Source organism: Lolium perenne, chromosome 1 (genome assembly GCF_019359855.2).
Source record: "Lolium perenne isolate Kyuss_39 chromosome 1, Kyuss_2.0, whole genome shotgun sequence".
Taxonomy (NCBI): Eukaryota; Viridiplantae; Streptophyta; class Magnoliopsida; order Poales; family Poaceae; genus Lolium; species Lolium perenne.
Window position 1 is genome coordinate 190685997 of NC_067244.2, and position 17660 is coordinate 190703656.

Sequence of the window (17660 nt, forward strand, 5' to 3'; positions counted from 1 at the left end):
TATTGATTTTGGTAAAACAAGTATTCCCTCCAATTCATATTAGTTGACTCAACTTTATCTAGATACGGATGTATCTAGTCAACAATTACATCTAGATACACCAGATCTAGATAAAGTGGAGTCAATTAATTTGAATTGAAGGCAGTAAGTTCTTTCTACAAATGGGACGGGCAAATTCTTTCTACAAATGGGACGGGCAAACAATTGATCTGTCTATCCCTTCTCTGTACAATGGCTATAATTGTTAGGGTGTAATTTAAGCTGCTACCGCGCCTTCAACTTATGATACTATAGTATTAGAAGTTGAATCTTAAAAAATGAATTGACCCTTTGACTGTGAACGTCAATCAAGTACAAATAAATTAGCAAATTCTCAAGAAAAGACTGTACATAACCTACTTAGCAACCATAATGACCGTAGGTTGTACTTAACTGAACAACACAGTGACCAAAACAAGTAACTAGGTCAAACATGTTTCAGTGATAGTGGATGCATTTTAGTCATTCTAAAATGTATAGCCAAACATTGTTGGCCCACATACACTGTCAAATTTTCACTCTGCGCTTGTATCTTTGCAGAAAATTGGTTACATGTCATTTAAAGAAATACCCGCAAAGGAAAATTTGGTTCCTTCAGCAAATGTCTTCCTAATTCCACCTAATTAGGAATTACAGACATGAACAATACCATACTTCTACAGAACAACATTGTTTCTCCTTCAGGTAGGCACAATATCTGAAGCATTCATAAATAGAACAAAACTCTTGATCTCAGCCCACCAAAAATAATTTGTGTATCCCTATGTGCATGAACAAGCAATGTGTTTGCCTATGGGGCAAGCCAAAACTCTCCCTCTGATGTTAATCTTTCATGGTGGTGCAGACTGACAATGTCAACCAAGTATTCCATGCTGTTCAAGAATTCAACCACCAAACCATCACGCAGACCATTCAAACCACAATTTTCCATCCTCTTCCAAAGAACGGAATTGAGCAGACAGGCAGCGAAGCTGCAATGCATCCCCTAGATGCCAAGGAGGGAGGATGGCAGGTTAGCAGTGGCATCTAACAACTCCAGGAGGACAAAGGCCACACACCTTGGTGCAAGGAGGTCCGCCTTGCTCATATGCAGCCGATGCTGCAGATTCCACGCTAAGATCATACCACAAGCATCTACCGAAAAAATTTACCAGTAGTCATCAGCGTATTCGTATCCGGACCAACGTGAGCGGGGCACACCATTGTTTGACTGCCCCGCAGATTGCCACTGACGAGGACTAAAACCCCTGTCATATTGTTTCCTATAGTGCTGTTCAGGTGACCTTGGTGTATTCCTCCCCTTAAAAGCTCTCCTGGCAGCATTTCTTAGATTCTCTTCAATATCATACTCTTCACGCTGCAAAATTCAAGCAAAAAGAGAGGTTTCACTCAAGGGAAAAGAAGTTGGCTATAATAACTGATAAACTGAATGCAGTGCATAGGTCTCATTTTATATTTGCAAAAATCACTCTTAAAGGCATTAAAAGAAGTGTCAATTAACGTGCAACATCAGAATCAAACTTATAAGTCATGGGCCTTTAGTTGATAATGTGCACCAGCAATGTTCAGAAAATTGGTTATTCCCTATACTCCTTGGATTTGGGTACTGAAACAAGAATCCAATATTGGAAAATAAAAGCTCGCAGGTTTCTTTTTTTTAGAGGGGAACGGCAGGGGATGCCCTTATGTTATATTTTCTATTTATTTAACAACAACAGAAAAACCATGTCCAAGTACAAAAATATTTACATGGGTGGAGCTACATAATTACGAAGTGAAGTGGAAGAGGATTCTACAACACACATACTAATGAAGCTGAAGCGATGCTAGCCAATCAACTAATAGAGCTTTCTTCTGAACTTTTACACAACCTTGCAGGTTTGTCCAGTTTTCATCTTCAACTTCACTTTTTGAATTCACAGGAACACTCTGAACAGTTACTTCCTCTAAGTGAGGAGAAACCAAAACCGTTCATGAAGTGGTCTGAGCCCCTGAGAGCTAGTTCAGTCCCAAACCCTGGAGCTGACCGCTCAGATCCACTTAACTAGCAACATTATCCATTCAGAGTTAAGACCACTTCGCATTGTTCCCCAGTAGAATGTTTAAATTACAGTTGGCACTTTAATACACACAAGGTAATCAATTCTGGTTTTTTATATTTCTACTATGCATGTAACTGGTTGGGTGTGCTTTCCCTAATAATATAAGAACTACAGTAAAGAGAGGAGGCCAATTATATTTCATGCAAACATTAGTCAATTTACATTTTCTGGAATCACAGTTGATGCAAATGTGTTTTACCTTGCCGGGATCTGAAAGAATATTATATGCCTCTCCAATCGTTTTGAACAGATGATCAGCATCTGAATAAACCTCCTTGGCAATATCCCTCCAAAACCCATCATCGGTATTCTCATTTCTGACCAGCAGTTGAGTGGCCTGCAGGTCAAAGTTGTAAGCAAACTTTGCCTATATGAAAAAACAATGATAAATTTTCTGAAACAATGGGAACCTTGTCCGGGTGATGTCTCAATGCAGCTTTTCGGTAGGCCTTCTTAATATCCGGTGGAGAGCAGGATGGTTCAACCCCCCTGGAAATAATAGATAACACCTGTCAGAATTTGCTTTATTGCATGAAAACTGGATAGTTCGCCAAATGTTATGAGATAATAGTATCCAACATAATACTAATTCAGTAGCTAAAATACTGGTAAAAATAAGCTAAATTTTGTCCTTAGAAACTTTCGATGAGATGCATGAAGTTCCCATGCAACATCGTGCTATAGCATAAGTTTCTAGCCAAAATGTCATCTCAATGTGAAGTCAATGCTCTTGCAAACAATTTCAGAAACATCAAAAGGCACAGAGAGCATATATACATTAAAGGCCGTCAGTTTTCTTGTAGGCATAATCATTGTATTACTTGCTTCTCAATGATTATACTCCATCTGTCCCAAAATAACTTGTTCAACTTTGTCTAGATACGGATGTATCTATAACAAAAATGCGTCTATATACTTCTGTATCTAGACAAAGTTGAGCAAGTGATTTTGGGATGGAGGGAGTATAAGGTGTAAAAAGAATCTACAATCCATGCATTAGTTTCACAATGCAACTCAGGAACTGAACTTGTGGAAAAGAAAACACTACTAGACAAACAGATATTTCAATTACTCCCTTCGTCCGGAATTAACTGACTCACATTTGTCTAGATTCGCATGTATCTAGACGTGTTTTAGTGTGTAGATATACATGTGAATCTAGACAAATGCAAGTAAGTTAATTACGGACGGAGGGAATAGAAAACTTACAGGATCAAATAAAAATTCAAGGGAGTATCTTTTCTTGCTTCATCCTCCACAGACAGAAGTCGGGCTCGCGCCTGCTTCAGGTCACTATGCTTGTTCACAACTTTTGGTGATGCTCCAGGCTTATTGGCTTGCTTTTGAAGAAGTGAGATTAGCTTCCTTAAATCATTAGCAGATTGCCCATAATCCCTTATAATCTCGTATAATGTGGCTCGCCTAGAAATTGCCTGGAATTAAGAAGCTATTAGAGAAAATCCTTAAATAGCAATGTAGAGTCAAGACAGTCCATACTTAATCTTTCAGCTGGTATTCTATACATTGAGATATGAGCAAAAAAAAAAAAAGCTCATAAGATAGAACAAAAGATACTAAAACTATACCTTAGGATAATTTGCATCAAGAACCATGGCTAGTGAACAATCTGCGATTGCATCAGTAAGTTGACCAAGTGCTTGATATGCAGCTGCACGGTTGCAAAAACAGACAGCTGAAAAGGGCCGTGATTCACTATTGCATGCCAGAGCCGATGAATACTGTTCCACAGCTTCTGAATATCGGCGAGCTTGAAATGCTTCATTCCCCGCAGCCTAATAAGGATCACAGGTGGAGAAAGGACAATGTCAACTTTAAGTTACTATCAACAAAATGTAAGGGCTAACAAATATATGTCTTAGTCTGTGTTGTTGCACCAAACGTATGAAATAAAGAGACATGTAGTTTTTGATTCCCAGTCTGCAAGGACCTGTTTTGTTGCCTGAATGTCCCTTCACCTATCACCCACTCTACAAGCAATACCTCGTTTGGTTCCCCATATTCTTCCTTGGGTGATGATCCGGCATATGCAAAATAGGAAATAAATGCAAATGTGGGGCATACAATGCTGCATCCATGCATTCACAGGTGCACTCTGCCTCTCCTTGTCAAGTCACACACACAACCTCCCCCTCCTTCCCTCCCTCGCACCACCCAATGACAGTGGAGTGTTAATTTTGCTATGGGGGCACCCAGCTATTGCGGCCACTGATAATGCCAGAAGATAGCTGAGAATGTCTGCACCACCCAATAACTGTGAAAAGTTAATTCTGCTGCAGGGGTACCCTGCTGTTGTGGCCAGTGGTAATATCCAATGGTAAACTGAGAACATAAGCTGCACATCTTCTGTTGGGTTTGCTGGATACTGATGGTTTAGTGGTGCTACAGCTGCACATGGACATATGCTGATGCACCTTCAACTATTTTAAGCTGCTTGTAAGAATAGATTTACCTATGTCACTGCCTATAATTGCTTGCTTTGAATGAAACGCGATATTGTCCTATGCTGACCAGTGATGATATTTTTTCGAACTTCCATGGAACAAAGGAACTGATGCACCAGAATGAACTTCTGTTAACTAATCCTGTTCGTTTCTTTGTACCGTGGTTTCTGTCTGTCAATTAGCGCAGATGATGTGAAAAACTAACCAAGCCCAAGTTTATCTTGCCTATTATATTTATGGTGCGACTGATATCTAAAATCGACACGAGGCTGCTTTCATATTGCATTTCATGTTTGCTGCAAGTAACGTGAAGACTTAACATGAAGTTTTCTTATGTTAGTCTAAGGCCAAGTTCCAAACTATGTTTACCTAGGAAGATGGCTTTAATTTGAGGCCAGGCTTCTTTTTTCATGTTTTCTTTTTTGTTTTATTTCTGCTCTTTGTCTTTGGTCCATGAACTCGTGATCACAGTCTGATGCTAAGTACAACCAAAGGGCGGCTATAGGGAGAACAGCGGCTCATGTTAATATGACTCAGCAATGAGATGGCAATAAGATGCAAATACTTTAGCAACCACTGTGTATGGACTTCACTGAAATTAGAGAACTTGATTGTTTATCTTTCCTACTTCCATTGCATACTTAGCATAAATTTATGCACGGATAATGTACAAACAATTTATAGCATTCAAAGCAATAGGTGCCAATGGGAAGGACAAGTCATGCTTGACAAAATCAAACACAATTGTTCAACAAAACATAAATAATAAGACACGGTTCACAAAATATAAGCAACATACGCATACCATGGGTATATATGACAGAAAATATATCAGCAGTTTTCATATTTGCTAGTGTGCTAGAGGATGAAAAGAAATCATTAGAAAAGGAGATATACCTTGAAGGAAAGAAGTTGCCTTATACTTGTAGACAATGATGAGAAACATTTCCGAGATGCGCTCCCATCACTGCATGTCATCATTCAGAAATTAAATATCAAAGACAAAAGGTGAAAGAAAAAAAGAACAGAAGTCACAGGACCTGGCAATTTACCTCTCTTCAGGTGTCACTAGCTCATGCTTCTTTAGCAAGTCAAGAGCCTCATCAAGCTTGCCTAGAAGGAAGTAAGACTTGCAAATGAGGTATGGCCGCCAAAGTGTTACAGAGCATTCTGCCTTTCCAGATACATTTGAACTATTTGGTTCTCCATTGGAATTAATTAAAACAGCACTTCTTTCAGCCAAATCTACAGTTTGACATAGCTCGATTACTTCTTCATATCTTCGTAGCTGTTCAGGGCAGCAACCATATTAGTAAAGCTGTGATAAAAGCAAGAAATCACTTGAACACATGACTGCATAATTATTCTTCAACAATTCATCGGTGTAAAATGTTCTTTAGAAATACAGACCGTCAGCAGTGCCTCTGCTTTCATCTCCATTAGGATATCTGAATGTGAACTTATTTCCAATGCACTGGAGATAAATTCAAAAGCTGTTTTTGCTTCAGGCAATGTTCTTTTCTTGAGAAGTTCCCTGGACTGGGATACCCAATCTGTCACCCTCTGCAGTATTGGTAAAAGGATGCCAATGAGATATAATGCTAGAACAAGCAGCTAACTTAAATCTTATTTCTACTGAGAAGTTCAAGAGATAAACTGTGGGTACTCAAGGAAATGATCATTCAACAACTAGTACATCCAAAACAAACCAATAAGCAAAATGTATGAAACGCATATCAATAGCTAGGTGCAACTATGCAAGTCAAAAACCACAAAGGTTTGGGCAGCAAGCCAACACTAAAAAAATTCAAGTATTTGATTCTGCATATACTGGCCAGGTAGTATAACCTATGGGGCTTGTACAATCATCTAGGTCTTCCAGTTCAAACACAAATGTTAGGAAACACTGAAATTATTTTAGCAAGATCAAACATGATCTTCAAATTTTAAATGAAGGTAGGCTATGTAGATTAGCTTATATCATTGAGCTTTAGTGCGCATAAGATAATCCCGGAAGGCCCAAACAAAGGAAGGTGTATCAAGTCCACGCACACAATTCCTCTAAAATAGACAAACAGTAAGTCTTGTACATGGTAATTTCGCAAGCTGCTTAGCACAAAAAATGAGCATTTTGATGACCTCGTGGTGGTTGAGGATAACAAACAAAATTCGTTTTGAAAAAATGCATTGAGAAATATTATGGTGATGCGGTGAGGGTGTTGAACAAGTATGCATTTTCAGATTCAATGCCAGGCATAATAGAAGAACCAGGTACACACACATAACTCGAGGAATATGCTTAAAATTGTACATCATGGTTATCAACAATGCTATAGCCTAGCCGTCTATTATTATCTATTATAAGCTTTGGTATAACCATATGTCCATATCATCACCAGCAACTTAAGATGCAAATAAATAAATGAAAGGCAGAAGCTGGTTATTCAGTAACTGGAACTACAGAAAATCAACATCTACTTATGTGTTATTATGTGCGGTAGTATGTTATATTTGCGAACCAGGGTAGTGCTTAAAATTGTATTGCAAAACATCCAATGCAGGCACTAAAGCAGTTATATCATTGTTCATACACAGCTGCTATGTTGTTGGAAAACCTTGTTCTAGTTCTAGCCACGACAACTGTTTGCCCATACTGGGTAATGGCCAACATTCCTGGTGTGCCAGCACCAAGGCAATGACTAGGAATGGGCAGATTTTTCAGTAAAATAGCTACCGCTACCTGATTAGAACACCAGTAGAGTACCCACCTCATTCCTAGGTTAAGGTAACCATATTAGTATTTAGTCATTTGATACCCTCTTTGGGCATAATGGCATTTGGTGAACTGACTAAGGCTGCCATGCAGAAGATGTATAAACAAGAGAATGAAACATAGGACCTATAAGATTGCAAGTGTTCACCAAGATGTTAAGGGCTAGTCGATTGAACCCTTACATGCAGCGACAAGGACACAGTTGTAGGTTTTAGAGATGAAAAGATCAACAGTGTAAACATACTGATATAATAAAAACTTAAGGTGATCTTTTGAGAAGAAAAAGCATGCCTTGACTCTTTCCAGGCCATTAGAAGCCTCAGCAGACATTTTGATGTCAAAATCAGCAGTGTTACTAGATTTCAAACAGGCTGTGTAATTGCTTGATGCGCCTTCAAGATCTCCAAGTGCTAGCTGGCAACTGCATTTGTAGATAGTGAGAAGTTAAACCTAGCAATCACACGCAGATAGTAAGAACTTAAGGCTACAACCACTTAAGAAGGTAGGCGATAAGAAAGTATCAACAGATAAAGTTACCAAGTTAATGATCCCTCCAATGTACAAATCAAGCCAACCAAACAGAAATGTTCTCCTGTGGACTCCAGATTTTGTTGTAAATAATGTACCGTGGTAATACAGAGTATATCTGAATTATCTCAGCATGGTAGTGCTAATACATCCAGAAAACCCATTTCTGATGTTCCAGATGCATATACATTTCAAAATATTAATGAAATCTAACATAATCTTCCATGATAGAAACAGAAAATACCACTATTGGGCACCTAACGGATGCAGTCACGTTCATTACTGAAGTAGACATATTGGTGCAATGAGAAGAAATATATCAATGCAAAACTTATATGCCTCTAGGAAGACCCCAACAACAATGCCTCTCCTCCCCTCGTCTACCGACCCAAAATCTAGAAATTTGAATCTTTCCAAGGAAGTGGTCCCCCACAAACAACGCTCTGCCAAAGACTGAGACGCCGAGGGTGTAAGGAGCAGAAAAACAATGGTTGGACATGCTGAGGCAATCTAATTTGTTGATCTGTAGCAACGCACAGGTATTTAGCTGGTATACGGAAGAATTACTTGAGTTGAGGATAGCAAGTACTTACTTTGCAGCACGAACTTTAGCCTTAAGAAAGGTGGGATCAATTGATGTCGCAATCGAGCAATCCTGAAGAGCTTCGCTCATTCTCCCCAGAGACATTCTAGTGGCTGCACGGTTGCTATAGCACATCGCCAATGCACGGGAACAGCGTCCAGAAGTTCCATACTGGGAAATAGAATTTATTCCACGGGTATAACAGCCCTCTGCAGTGGCAAAGTGACCATTTGCATAGGCTTGATTCCCACTGTGCCCAAATGAAACAAACAAAACAATGATATATCAAAAAATAGAGTAGTCACACAAGTTTCTGCAATAAGATATTTCTAAATGATAATGTGAGATATAAAGACAAAATAAAACCATGTCCAGACAAACCTTGTACGCCAGGTCTCACAAGTCTCCAAACCTGACAAAATTGATGCATCTCTGCTAAACTGCTCTTTAACTGAATTTTTTGTCTCACTTGTTTCTGGGGAAAACTGCATCTTTGTGTCTTGTGGGCTTTTGGGCTGTACAGAAGCTTGGGTGGATGAAGACTTAAGCACCTGACTGCCCTTAGTCCTTAACTTTCTTTTTGAAGTACGTTTTTGCGCCGAAGAAGAACTTCCGGGATACAGTGATGCACCAAAGGTGAAGTTGAGCCCACTCAAATCTGCTGAGCTTGATTGAGTATTAACAGGTTCACAAGACTCATGTTGTATTCTGGAGCTGTTCTCTTCGCAAGTTTGCCCACTTATATTACATTCAAAACCATCGACCCAAGCTTCAGTTGTGTACATTTTAGGTTCACCAGTAGGGTCAACGCTCATATTAGTGAAAAGGGGCTGTGATACATCACAGAAATTTATTTCTCCATCGAAACTAGAGAAGTTGCTACCAAAATTACTCTCAGATGCATCCACAGTGGGATCTCTGCCTTCATCTTGACATGTTGGAAGCTCTGCCCCGATAACAAGATGCTCAGTAGCAGATACTAGATCATCTTCAGCACAACTGGTCTGCTGATTTGAGACGCTACTATCAAGTATGTGAATGGACGGATCACAACTCACAGATGACTCTCTTGACACTTGTTCAACTGTTGGCTGATAAGGAGAACAATCCATTGGTGAATAGTCACCTGTTAAATCTGAGGTTTGTCTGTCGGTGCATGCTTCTTGCGGAACTTGATGGAGTTGAGCATGTTGTTTTAGCCTACTTGGTCTTTTCTTTCTTGAGCTCTTATGAGCTTCCTTTTTGTCTCTATAAGCTGATTTTATATAGTCAATACCAAATAAGCTCTCTCTGGTGCAACTAGCCGGATCATGTTTGACTGCATTAGATTCACCGGTAGCAGTTCTTGTTCCTGCATTCATAAGGTTGGAAATGAAAGATGGCATCTCACTTGCAGATGTAGAGAAACTAGATGAATGATTCAAAGGAGTAAACGGGCATGACCCATGAAATTTTGGCTGAGGAACGGTACCATGTCCTGGAGTAGCTTCTGCTTTGCTCTCAAATGAAAATTCAAAAGTGGAAGCATCATTCACTTCAACACGTCCAACTGATGGTCCTTCCCTGTTGATGTTCAATTTCTTGATTCCATCTTGCAGTGCATGTTTTCCTGCAGCCCCTTCAGATCGAGCAGGTGCACTGCTACCGCTACCGATAACAAAGTTATTTGTCACATAGCCTTTATCAATGTTTGATTTGGAATATGTTGAATATCTAGTATCATCACTGCCCAAGTCATTTCTACTGCCTTCTGAGGATACATTAGTTTGAGAACTTGTGAAAGATGTGGTGTTCACAGAATAATTTGAAGTTGCACTACTTCCAAAAACAAACGGTTCTGGTTTCCGAGCAGCTTCATCTTTCATGCCCTGAGGTGGGATGCTACGTTGTATATTTAAATTTGTCATCTTCTCTGCAAGTGTGCTTTCCAATTTACCATGAGCTGGATGTTCCGAAGCAGAGTTTGTGCTCCCATTTGTTCCAAATACAAATGCCTCTGGAGGGCAATTTGCATTATCGCTTCTCACACTCTGCGTAACTCCACCCCCTATATTCAAAGTAGAAGCCCACTCTGAAGTCAAATTGACAGCACCACTAGAACTAGAAGCATTGCTATTTGCAGAAGAGAAAAGTGCATTGGCCTTACCGGAACCCTTGCTTGAAACGTTGCCAAAAGGAGTGTATGTAGTTCCGCCAGCCCCAGAGCCAAACACTTGGGGAGTTTGATGAGTACCACTACCCTCTTTCATGTACTGGAACGTGCCACCTCCTATATTCAGCTGTGTTATCTTCTCCGGAAGCACGCTTGCATCATCGGTACCGCAATCCGCAGTAGATGCATTGATATTAACACCACCAGGGGCAACATCCTTGCTGCCATCTGCACGGCCACTTCCAGGCGCACCATTTGCCGCAGTAACCTGGACTGAACTAGAATCTGCACGGGAGGAAGCAGTGAGCGTGCTGTCAGGAAAATCCCCAGCTCCGCTACTCCCAAACACAAACGTTTTCGGCACACTGCTAGCAGGCTCATCCTGTAATGGCGCCCCGGTACCTAAATTCAACCGCGTCAGCTTTTCCGGGAGCACATTCGCTTCGCTGTCGGAAGCCAAACTAGGTGGTATAGCGACGCCAGAAACTGAGCTCTTATCTTTACCAGCATCAACGCTGCATTTACCTTGTGGACTCTGCAGGTTCATCTTCCCCATCATGTCGTCCAGCTTCGAAGCAGCTGACGGGCCTTCGTCGAACCGGGGCAGGCTGTCCCTCACGCTCCCGAACACGAAGGGGGCTTCGCTGGATGACGACCCCGGCGTCGGCGGCTGCGGAGGCTGCTGCCTCGCTGTCGGAGCGGACCCAAACACGAAGCCCTCATTCTGCCCGAACCCGGAACCGCCGCCGCCGTCCGCACTCGCTGGCCCGGTGGCAGTTCCGTGCTGCCCCGATGCATCCGTACCGCCGCCGCCGCCGAATGGGTTCCACGACGTGGCCGAGGTCGAGGTGGACGGTTGCGCGCGGGAGCGGGAGGTGGGGGCCGCGTGGCGGCGCTTGGCCAGCCGCGGGGCGCGGCGGGGTGGCGGCGCGGCGGACGGGTCGGCGGATGGCGGCGGCGGCGGCGCGAGGCCGAGACCTAGGTGGGGGCTGGTCATGGGGGCTGGGTTGGGGGCGGCTAGGGTTTTAGCGCGGGGGGTTGGGCGCTACCGCCTGCGTCAGCCCCGGCGGCGCTGGGGCATCGGCCGGCGGCGGCTGATCGGAGGGGGAGGCTCTGGTCTGGAGGGGCGCGGTTGATTTGGGGAAGAAAGGCGTGGCAGGGCAGAGGGGAAGGGGAAGGGAGGTTGCTTACGGAAGGAAGGCGGTGAGGGCGATGCGTTGGTTTTGTAATTTTCGGAGTTGGGCTTGTTCTTCTCGACTTTCAAATTTGGAAATGGCCTTGCTTGGGTTTCTGCCGACCTGCGACATTTTCTTCATTTCTTTTTTTTTTTTTTTTTTTTTTGCCTTCAGTCATTTTGCTGGTTGGCTGGGTTGATTCGCGTTGTTGCACGAATCGGTTCTCAAAGCACCCTCGGGCTAGGTCCTGGAGGAATGCCCAGTTTAACAGTTTTCAGCGGTGCGGGCAAACTCGAACGCGGCTGATGCAAAAGCGAATGTTCTGCGCACGCGCGGAGACGAGGATGGAGATGGCGGGAGCTGCGGCGCGCATCGACGAAAAGCGAAAAAGAGGGCGGGAAGGATTACGTCACCTCCCGCCGCGCCCCATCGCCTATTTCTACCCCCTCTTACATTGTCTCCCCAAATTTCGAGCTCATCCTCCTGTCGGAAAGCAGGTAAGAGGCGCACGCATCTCTGGCCGGCGACAGTGGCAGCGGCGGCGGCGGCGACTACATCTGGGCGGCTTCATCTTCTTCCTGGTCCGGCACTTGTTCACCTCCGACCATGGCTGTAAGGATTCTCTTATCCTAATACCTCGGTTATGTTTAGATCTAGGTTAGGAGTTGTCAGATCTTGGCAGGGTTTGGTCTTGTACCAGGGGTTAGTCTGTATTGTGCTGAGCTATCATGATCTTGCTAGGGTTCCACATTTCTGGTCGCTTGTTTGTCTCAAATGTGCTGACCTACCATGATCTTGCTAGGGGTTTGTGTTGTTCACAGCTGCAATGTGGCTGACCTGGTGGCTCAGGTAGCGGCAGAGGTCGCGGCTAGGTTGGCCACCACAAAAAAAAACAAGAACCGCACGGAAGCGGACAGGGCCTTGAAGGCCTCACAGGAGGGGACCGACACAATGAAATGGCTTTCATTCATGTCCAGCTTCGTCTTGGAGAAGATGTGCAGCTTGATCAAGACCGAAGTGAGAACTGACAAAGGATTCAAGGAAGTCCATCTGACTGTTGTGGCGAAGGGCCTGTATGAACAATGTAGTGTCTCCGCGTGCTCCACTCAGGTGTACAACCACCTGAGGAAGTGGAGGCAGAGGTGGCTCACCATTGCCAGGCTCCGCGATCTAAGCGGGACTCAGTGGTGCGAGGATACCAAATGCATCATCCTTGAGGGTGAGCACTACTGCGGGCACGTCGCGGTGAGCACGCTCAGTCCACCTCACTAACTCTTTTGATCAACTACGAGCAGAACTAACATCATTGTCTCTTCGTGTCGTAGGAATATCAAAAGGACGCGGAGTACCTGAATGTGTCCATTGCCAACTAGGACGAGATGCATACCATCTTCTCTTTCAGCCTCGCCATCGGCAGGTACGCCATGGGATGCAGCGAGCCCCTAGGCTCGGCTGCAGCAAATCTTTTACCTGAGGATGCTGAAACCCAGGAGTTCGACACGATCAACCTCGATGGGCCACCTGAAAAGGCTGCTGACGCACCTGAGAAGGCGACCGCCGGCAAGAGGAAGAGAGGCGCCTTCGGCGACGCGAGCTGGTGGCCTTCACCAACATGACTGCTATTGTGAAGGACGTCGCACATGCCATTAGGGACAACAAGCCCACAGACATGCACCCTAACCTGTACAATGCGGTCATGGACATGCTTGGCTTCACCGATGATGATTTCATGGCGGCATTGAGCCACCTCTTCGACCACAAGGCCTAGGATTGCAGCTTTGTGGGCATGATCGAGCCACACCGCATCCTCTGGCTAAGGAATTACCTTGCCAAGTACCAATGTAAGGTGTAGTGGTGCCCTTGAGGGGGTGGTTGATGGCGTGTAACTCACACGTTCGTTGGGAACCCCAAGAGGAAGGTATGATGCGCACAGCAGCAAGTTTTCCCTCAGAAAGAAACCAAGGTTTATCGAACCAGGAGGAGCCAAGAAGCACGTTGAAGGTTGATGGCGGCGGGATGTAGTGCGGCGCAACACCAGGGATTCCGGCGCCAACGTGGAACCTGCACAACACAACCAAAGTACTTTGCCCCAACGAAACAGTGAGGTTGTCAATCTCACCGGCTTGCTGTAACAAAGGATTAACCGTATTGTGTGGAAGATGATTGTTTGCGAAAAACGGTAGAAACGATGTTACGATGATTGTATTTCAGTATAGAGAATTGGACCGGGGTCCACAGTTCACTAGAGGTGTCTCTCCCATAAGATAAACAGCATGTTGGGTGAACAAATTACAGTTGGGCAATTGACAAATAAAGAGGGCATGACCATGCACATACATATTATGATGAGTATAGTGAGATTTAATTGGGCATTACGACAAAGTACATAGACCGCCATCCAACTGCATCTATGCCTAAAAAGTCCACCTTCAGGTTATCATCCGAACCCCCTCCAGTATTAAGTTGCTAACAACAGACAATTGCATTAAGTATTGCGCGTAATGTAATTAGTGACTACATCCTTGAACATAGCACCAATGTTTTATCCCTAGTGGCAACAGCACATCCATAACCTTAGAGGTTCTTGTCACCCCTCCAGATTCACGGAGACATGAACCCACTATCGAGCATAAATACTCCCTCTTGGAGTTACTAGCATCAACTTGGCCAGAGCATCTACTAATAACGGAGAGCATGCAAGATCATAAACAACACATAGACATGAATTGATAATCAACATAACAAGTATTCTCTATTCATCGGATCCCAACAAACGCAACATATAGAATTACAGATAGATGATCTTGATCATGTTAGGCAGCTCACAAGATCCGACAATGAAGCACAATGGGGAGAAGACAACCATCTAGCTACTGCTATGGACCCATAGTCCAGGGGTAGACTACTCACACATCACTCCGGAGGCGACCATGGCGGCGTAGAGTCCTCCGGGAGATGATTCCCCTCTCCGGCAGGGTGCCGGAGGCGATCTCCTGGATCCCCCGAGATGGGATCGGCGGCGGCGGCGTCTCTGGAAGGTTTTCCGTATCGTGGCTCTCGGTACTGGGGGTTTCGCGACGGAGGCTTTAAGTAGGCGGAAGGGCAAGTCAAGAGGCGGCACGAGGGCCCCACACCACAGGGCCGCGCGGCCAAGGGGGGGGCGCGCCGCCCTAGGGTGTGGCCACCTCGTGGCCCCACTTCGTCTCCTCTTCGGACTTCTGGAAGCTTCGTGGCAAAATAGGACCCTGGGCGTTGATTTCGTCCAATTCCGAGAATATTTCGTTACTAGGATTTCTGAAACCAAAAACAAACAAAAACAAGAATCGGCACTTCGGCATCTTGTTAATAGGTTAGTTCCAGAAAATGCACGAATATGACATAAAGTGTGCATAAAACATGTAGATAACATCAATAATGTGGCATGGAACATAAGAAATTATCGATACGTCGGAGACGTATCAGCATCCCCAAGCTTAGTTCTGCTCGTCCCGAGCAGGTAAAACGATAACACAGATAATTTCTGGAGTGACATGCCATCATAACCTTGATCATACTATTTGTAAAGCATATGTAGTGAATGCAGCGATCAAAACAATGTATATGACATGAGTAAACAAGTGAATCATAAAGCAAAGACTTTTCATGAATAGCACTTCAAGACAAGCATCAATAAGTTTTGCATAAGAGTTAACTCATAAAGCAATAATTCAAAGTAAAGGTATTGAAGCAACACAAAGGAAGATTAAGTTTCAGCGGTTGCTTTCAACTTGTAACATGTATATCTCATGGATATTGTCAACATAGAGTAATATAATAAGTGCAATAAGCTAATATGTAGGAATCAATGCACAGTTCACACAAGTGTTTGCTTCTTGAGGTGGAGAGAAATAGGTGAACTGACTCAACATTGAAAGTAAAAGAATGGTCCTCCATAGAGGAAAAGCATCGATTGCTATATTTGTGCTAGAGCTTTGATTTTGAAAACATGAAACAATTTTGTCAACGGTAGTAATAAAGCATATGTATCATGTAAATTATATCTTACAAGTTGCAAGCCTCATGCATAGTGTACTAATAGTGCCCGCACCTTGTCCTAATTAGCTTGGACTACCGGATCATCGCAATGCACATGTTTTAACCAAGTGTCACAAAGGGGTACCTCTATGCCGCCTGTACAAAGGTCTAAGGAGAAAGCTCGCATTGGATTTCTCGCTATTGATTATTCTCAACTTAGACATCCATACCGGGACAACATAGACAACAGATAATGGACTCCTCTTTTATGCATAAGCATGTAACAACAATTAATAATTTTCTCATATGAGATTGAGGATATTTGTCCAAAACTGAAACTTCCACCATGGATCATGGCTTTAGTTAGCGGCCCAATGTTCTTCTCTAACAATATGCATGCTTAACCATAAGGTGGTAGATCTCTCTTACTTCAGACAAGACGAACATGCATAGCAACTCACATGAAATTCAACAAAGAGTAGTTGATGGCGTCCCCAGTGAACATGGTTATCGCGCAACAAGCAACTTAATAAGAGATAAAGTGCATAATTACATATTCAATACCACAATAGTTTTTAAGCTATTTGTCCCATGAGCTATATATTGCAAAGGTGAAGATGGAATTTTAAAGGTAGCACTCAAGCAATTTACTTTGGAATGGCGGGAAATACCATGTAGTAGGTAGGTATGGTGGACACAAATGGCGTAGTGGTTGGCTCAAGTATTTTGGATGCATGAGAAGTATTCCCTCTCGATACAAGGTTTAGGCTAGCAAGGCTTATTTGAAACAAACACAAGGATGAACCGGTGCAGCAAAACTCACATAAAAGACATATTGAAAACATTATAAGACTCTACACCGTCTTCCTTGTTGTTCAAACTCAATACTAGAAATTATCTAGACCTTAGAGAAACCAAATATGCAAACCAAATTTTAGCATGCTCTATGTATTTCTTCATTAATGGGTGCAAAGCATATGATGCAAGAGCTTAAACATGAGCACAACAATTGCCAAGTATCACATTACCCAAGACATTATAGCAAATTACTACATGTATCATTTTCCAATTCCAACCATATAACAATTTAACGAAGGAGAAACTTCGCCATGAATACTATGAGTAGAAACTAAGGACATACTTGTCCATATGCTACAGCGGAGCGTGTCTCTCTCCCATAAAGTGAATGCTAGGATCCATTTTATTCAAACAAAACAAAAAACAAAAACAAACCGACGCTCCAAGCAAAGCACATAAGATGTGATGGAATAAAAATATAGTTTCAGGGGAGGAACCTGATAATGTTGTCGATGAAGAAGGGGATGCCTTGGGCATCCCCAAGCTTAGACGCTTGAGTCTTCTTAGAATATGCAGGGGTGAACCACCGGGGCATCCCCAAGCTTAGAGCTTTCACTCTCCTTGATCATGTTGCATCATACTCCTCTCTTGATCCTTGAAAACTTCCTTCACACCAAACTTAGAACAACTCATTAGAGGGTTAGCGACAATAAAAATTAACATATTCAGAGGTGACACAATCATTCTTAACACTTCTGTACATTGCATAAAGCTACTGGACATTAGTGGATCAAAGAAATTCATCCAACATAGCAAAAGAGGCAATGCGAAATAAAAGGCAGAATCTATCAAAACAGAACAGTTCGTATTGACGAATTTTATCGAGGCACCAGACTTGCTCAAATGAAAATGTTCAAATTGAATGAAAGTTGCGTACATATCTGAGGATCACTCACGTAAATTGGCATAATTTTCTGAGTTACCTACAGAGAAAACACCCCAGATTCGTGACAGCAAAGAAATCTGTTTCTGCG

The 17660-nt window shown here is 43.1% G+C and overlaps 1 protein-coding gene across 4 annotated transcripts; it reads right to left on the reverse strand.

Annotated features, from left to right (window-relative positions):
* Positions 1-462: 462 nt before the first annotated feature.
* On the reverse strand, positions 463-11828 carry LOC127316576 (uncharacterized). 4 transcript variants are annotated; one of them, XM_051347028.2, is made up of 13 exons: positions 11165-11828; positions 10634-11041; positions 8869-10534; positions 8498-8737; positions 7668-7797; positions 6014-6166; positions 5656-5891; positions 5501-5570; positions 3728-3934; positions 3351-3574; positions 2552-2630; positions 2341-2478; positions 463-1396 (listed from the first exon to the last, which is right to left on the reverse strand). In XM_051347028.2, exons 1-13 carry the CDS (start codon positions 11634-11636, stop codon positions 1187-1189), a joined length of 4233 nt encoding a protein of 1410 aa, XP_051202988.1. In that variant the 5' UTR covers positions 11637-11828; the 3' UTR covers positions 463-1186. The 4 variants fall into 4 exon arrangements, with proteins under 4 accessions (XP_051202988.1, XP_051202986.1, XP_051202995.1 ...); XM_051347026.2 differs by having other exon boundaries at positions 8869-9838; positions 9959-10534; positions 10634-11828; XM_051347035.2 differs by having other exon boundaries at positions 10634-10924; positions 11165-11827.
* Between the last annotated feature and the right edge of the window lie 5832 nt (positions 11829-17660).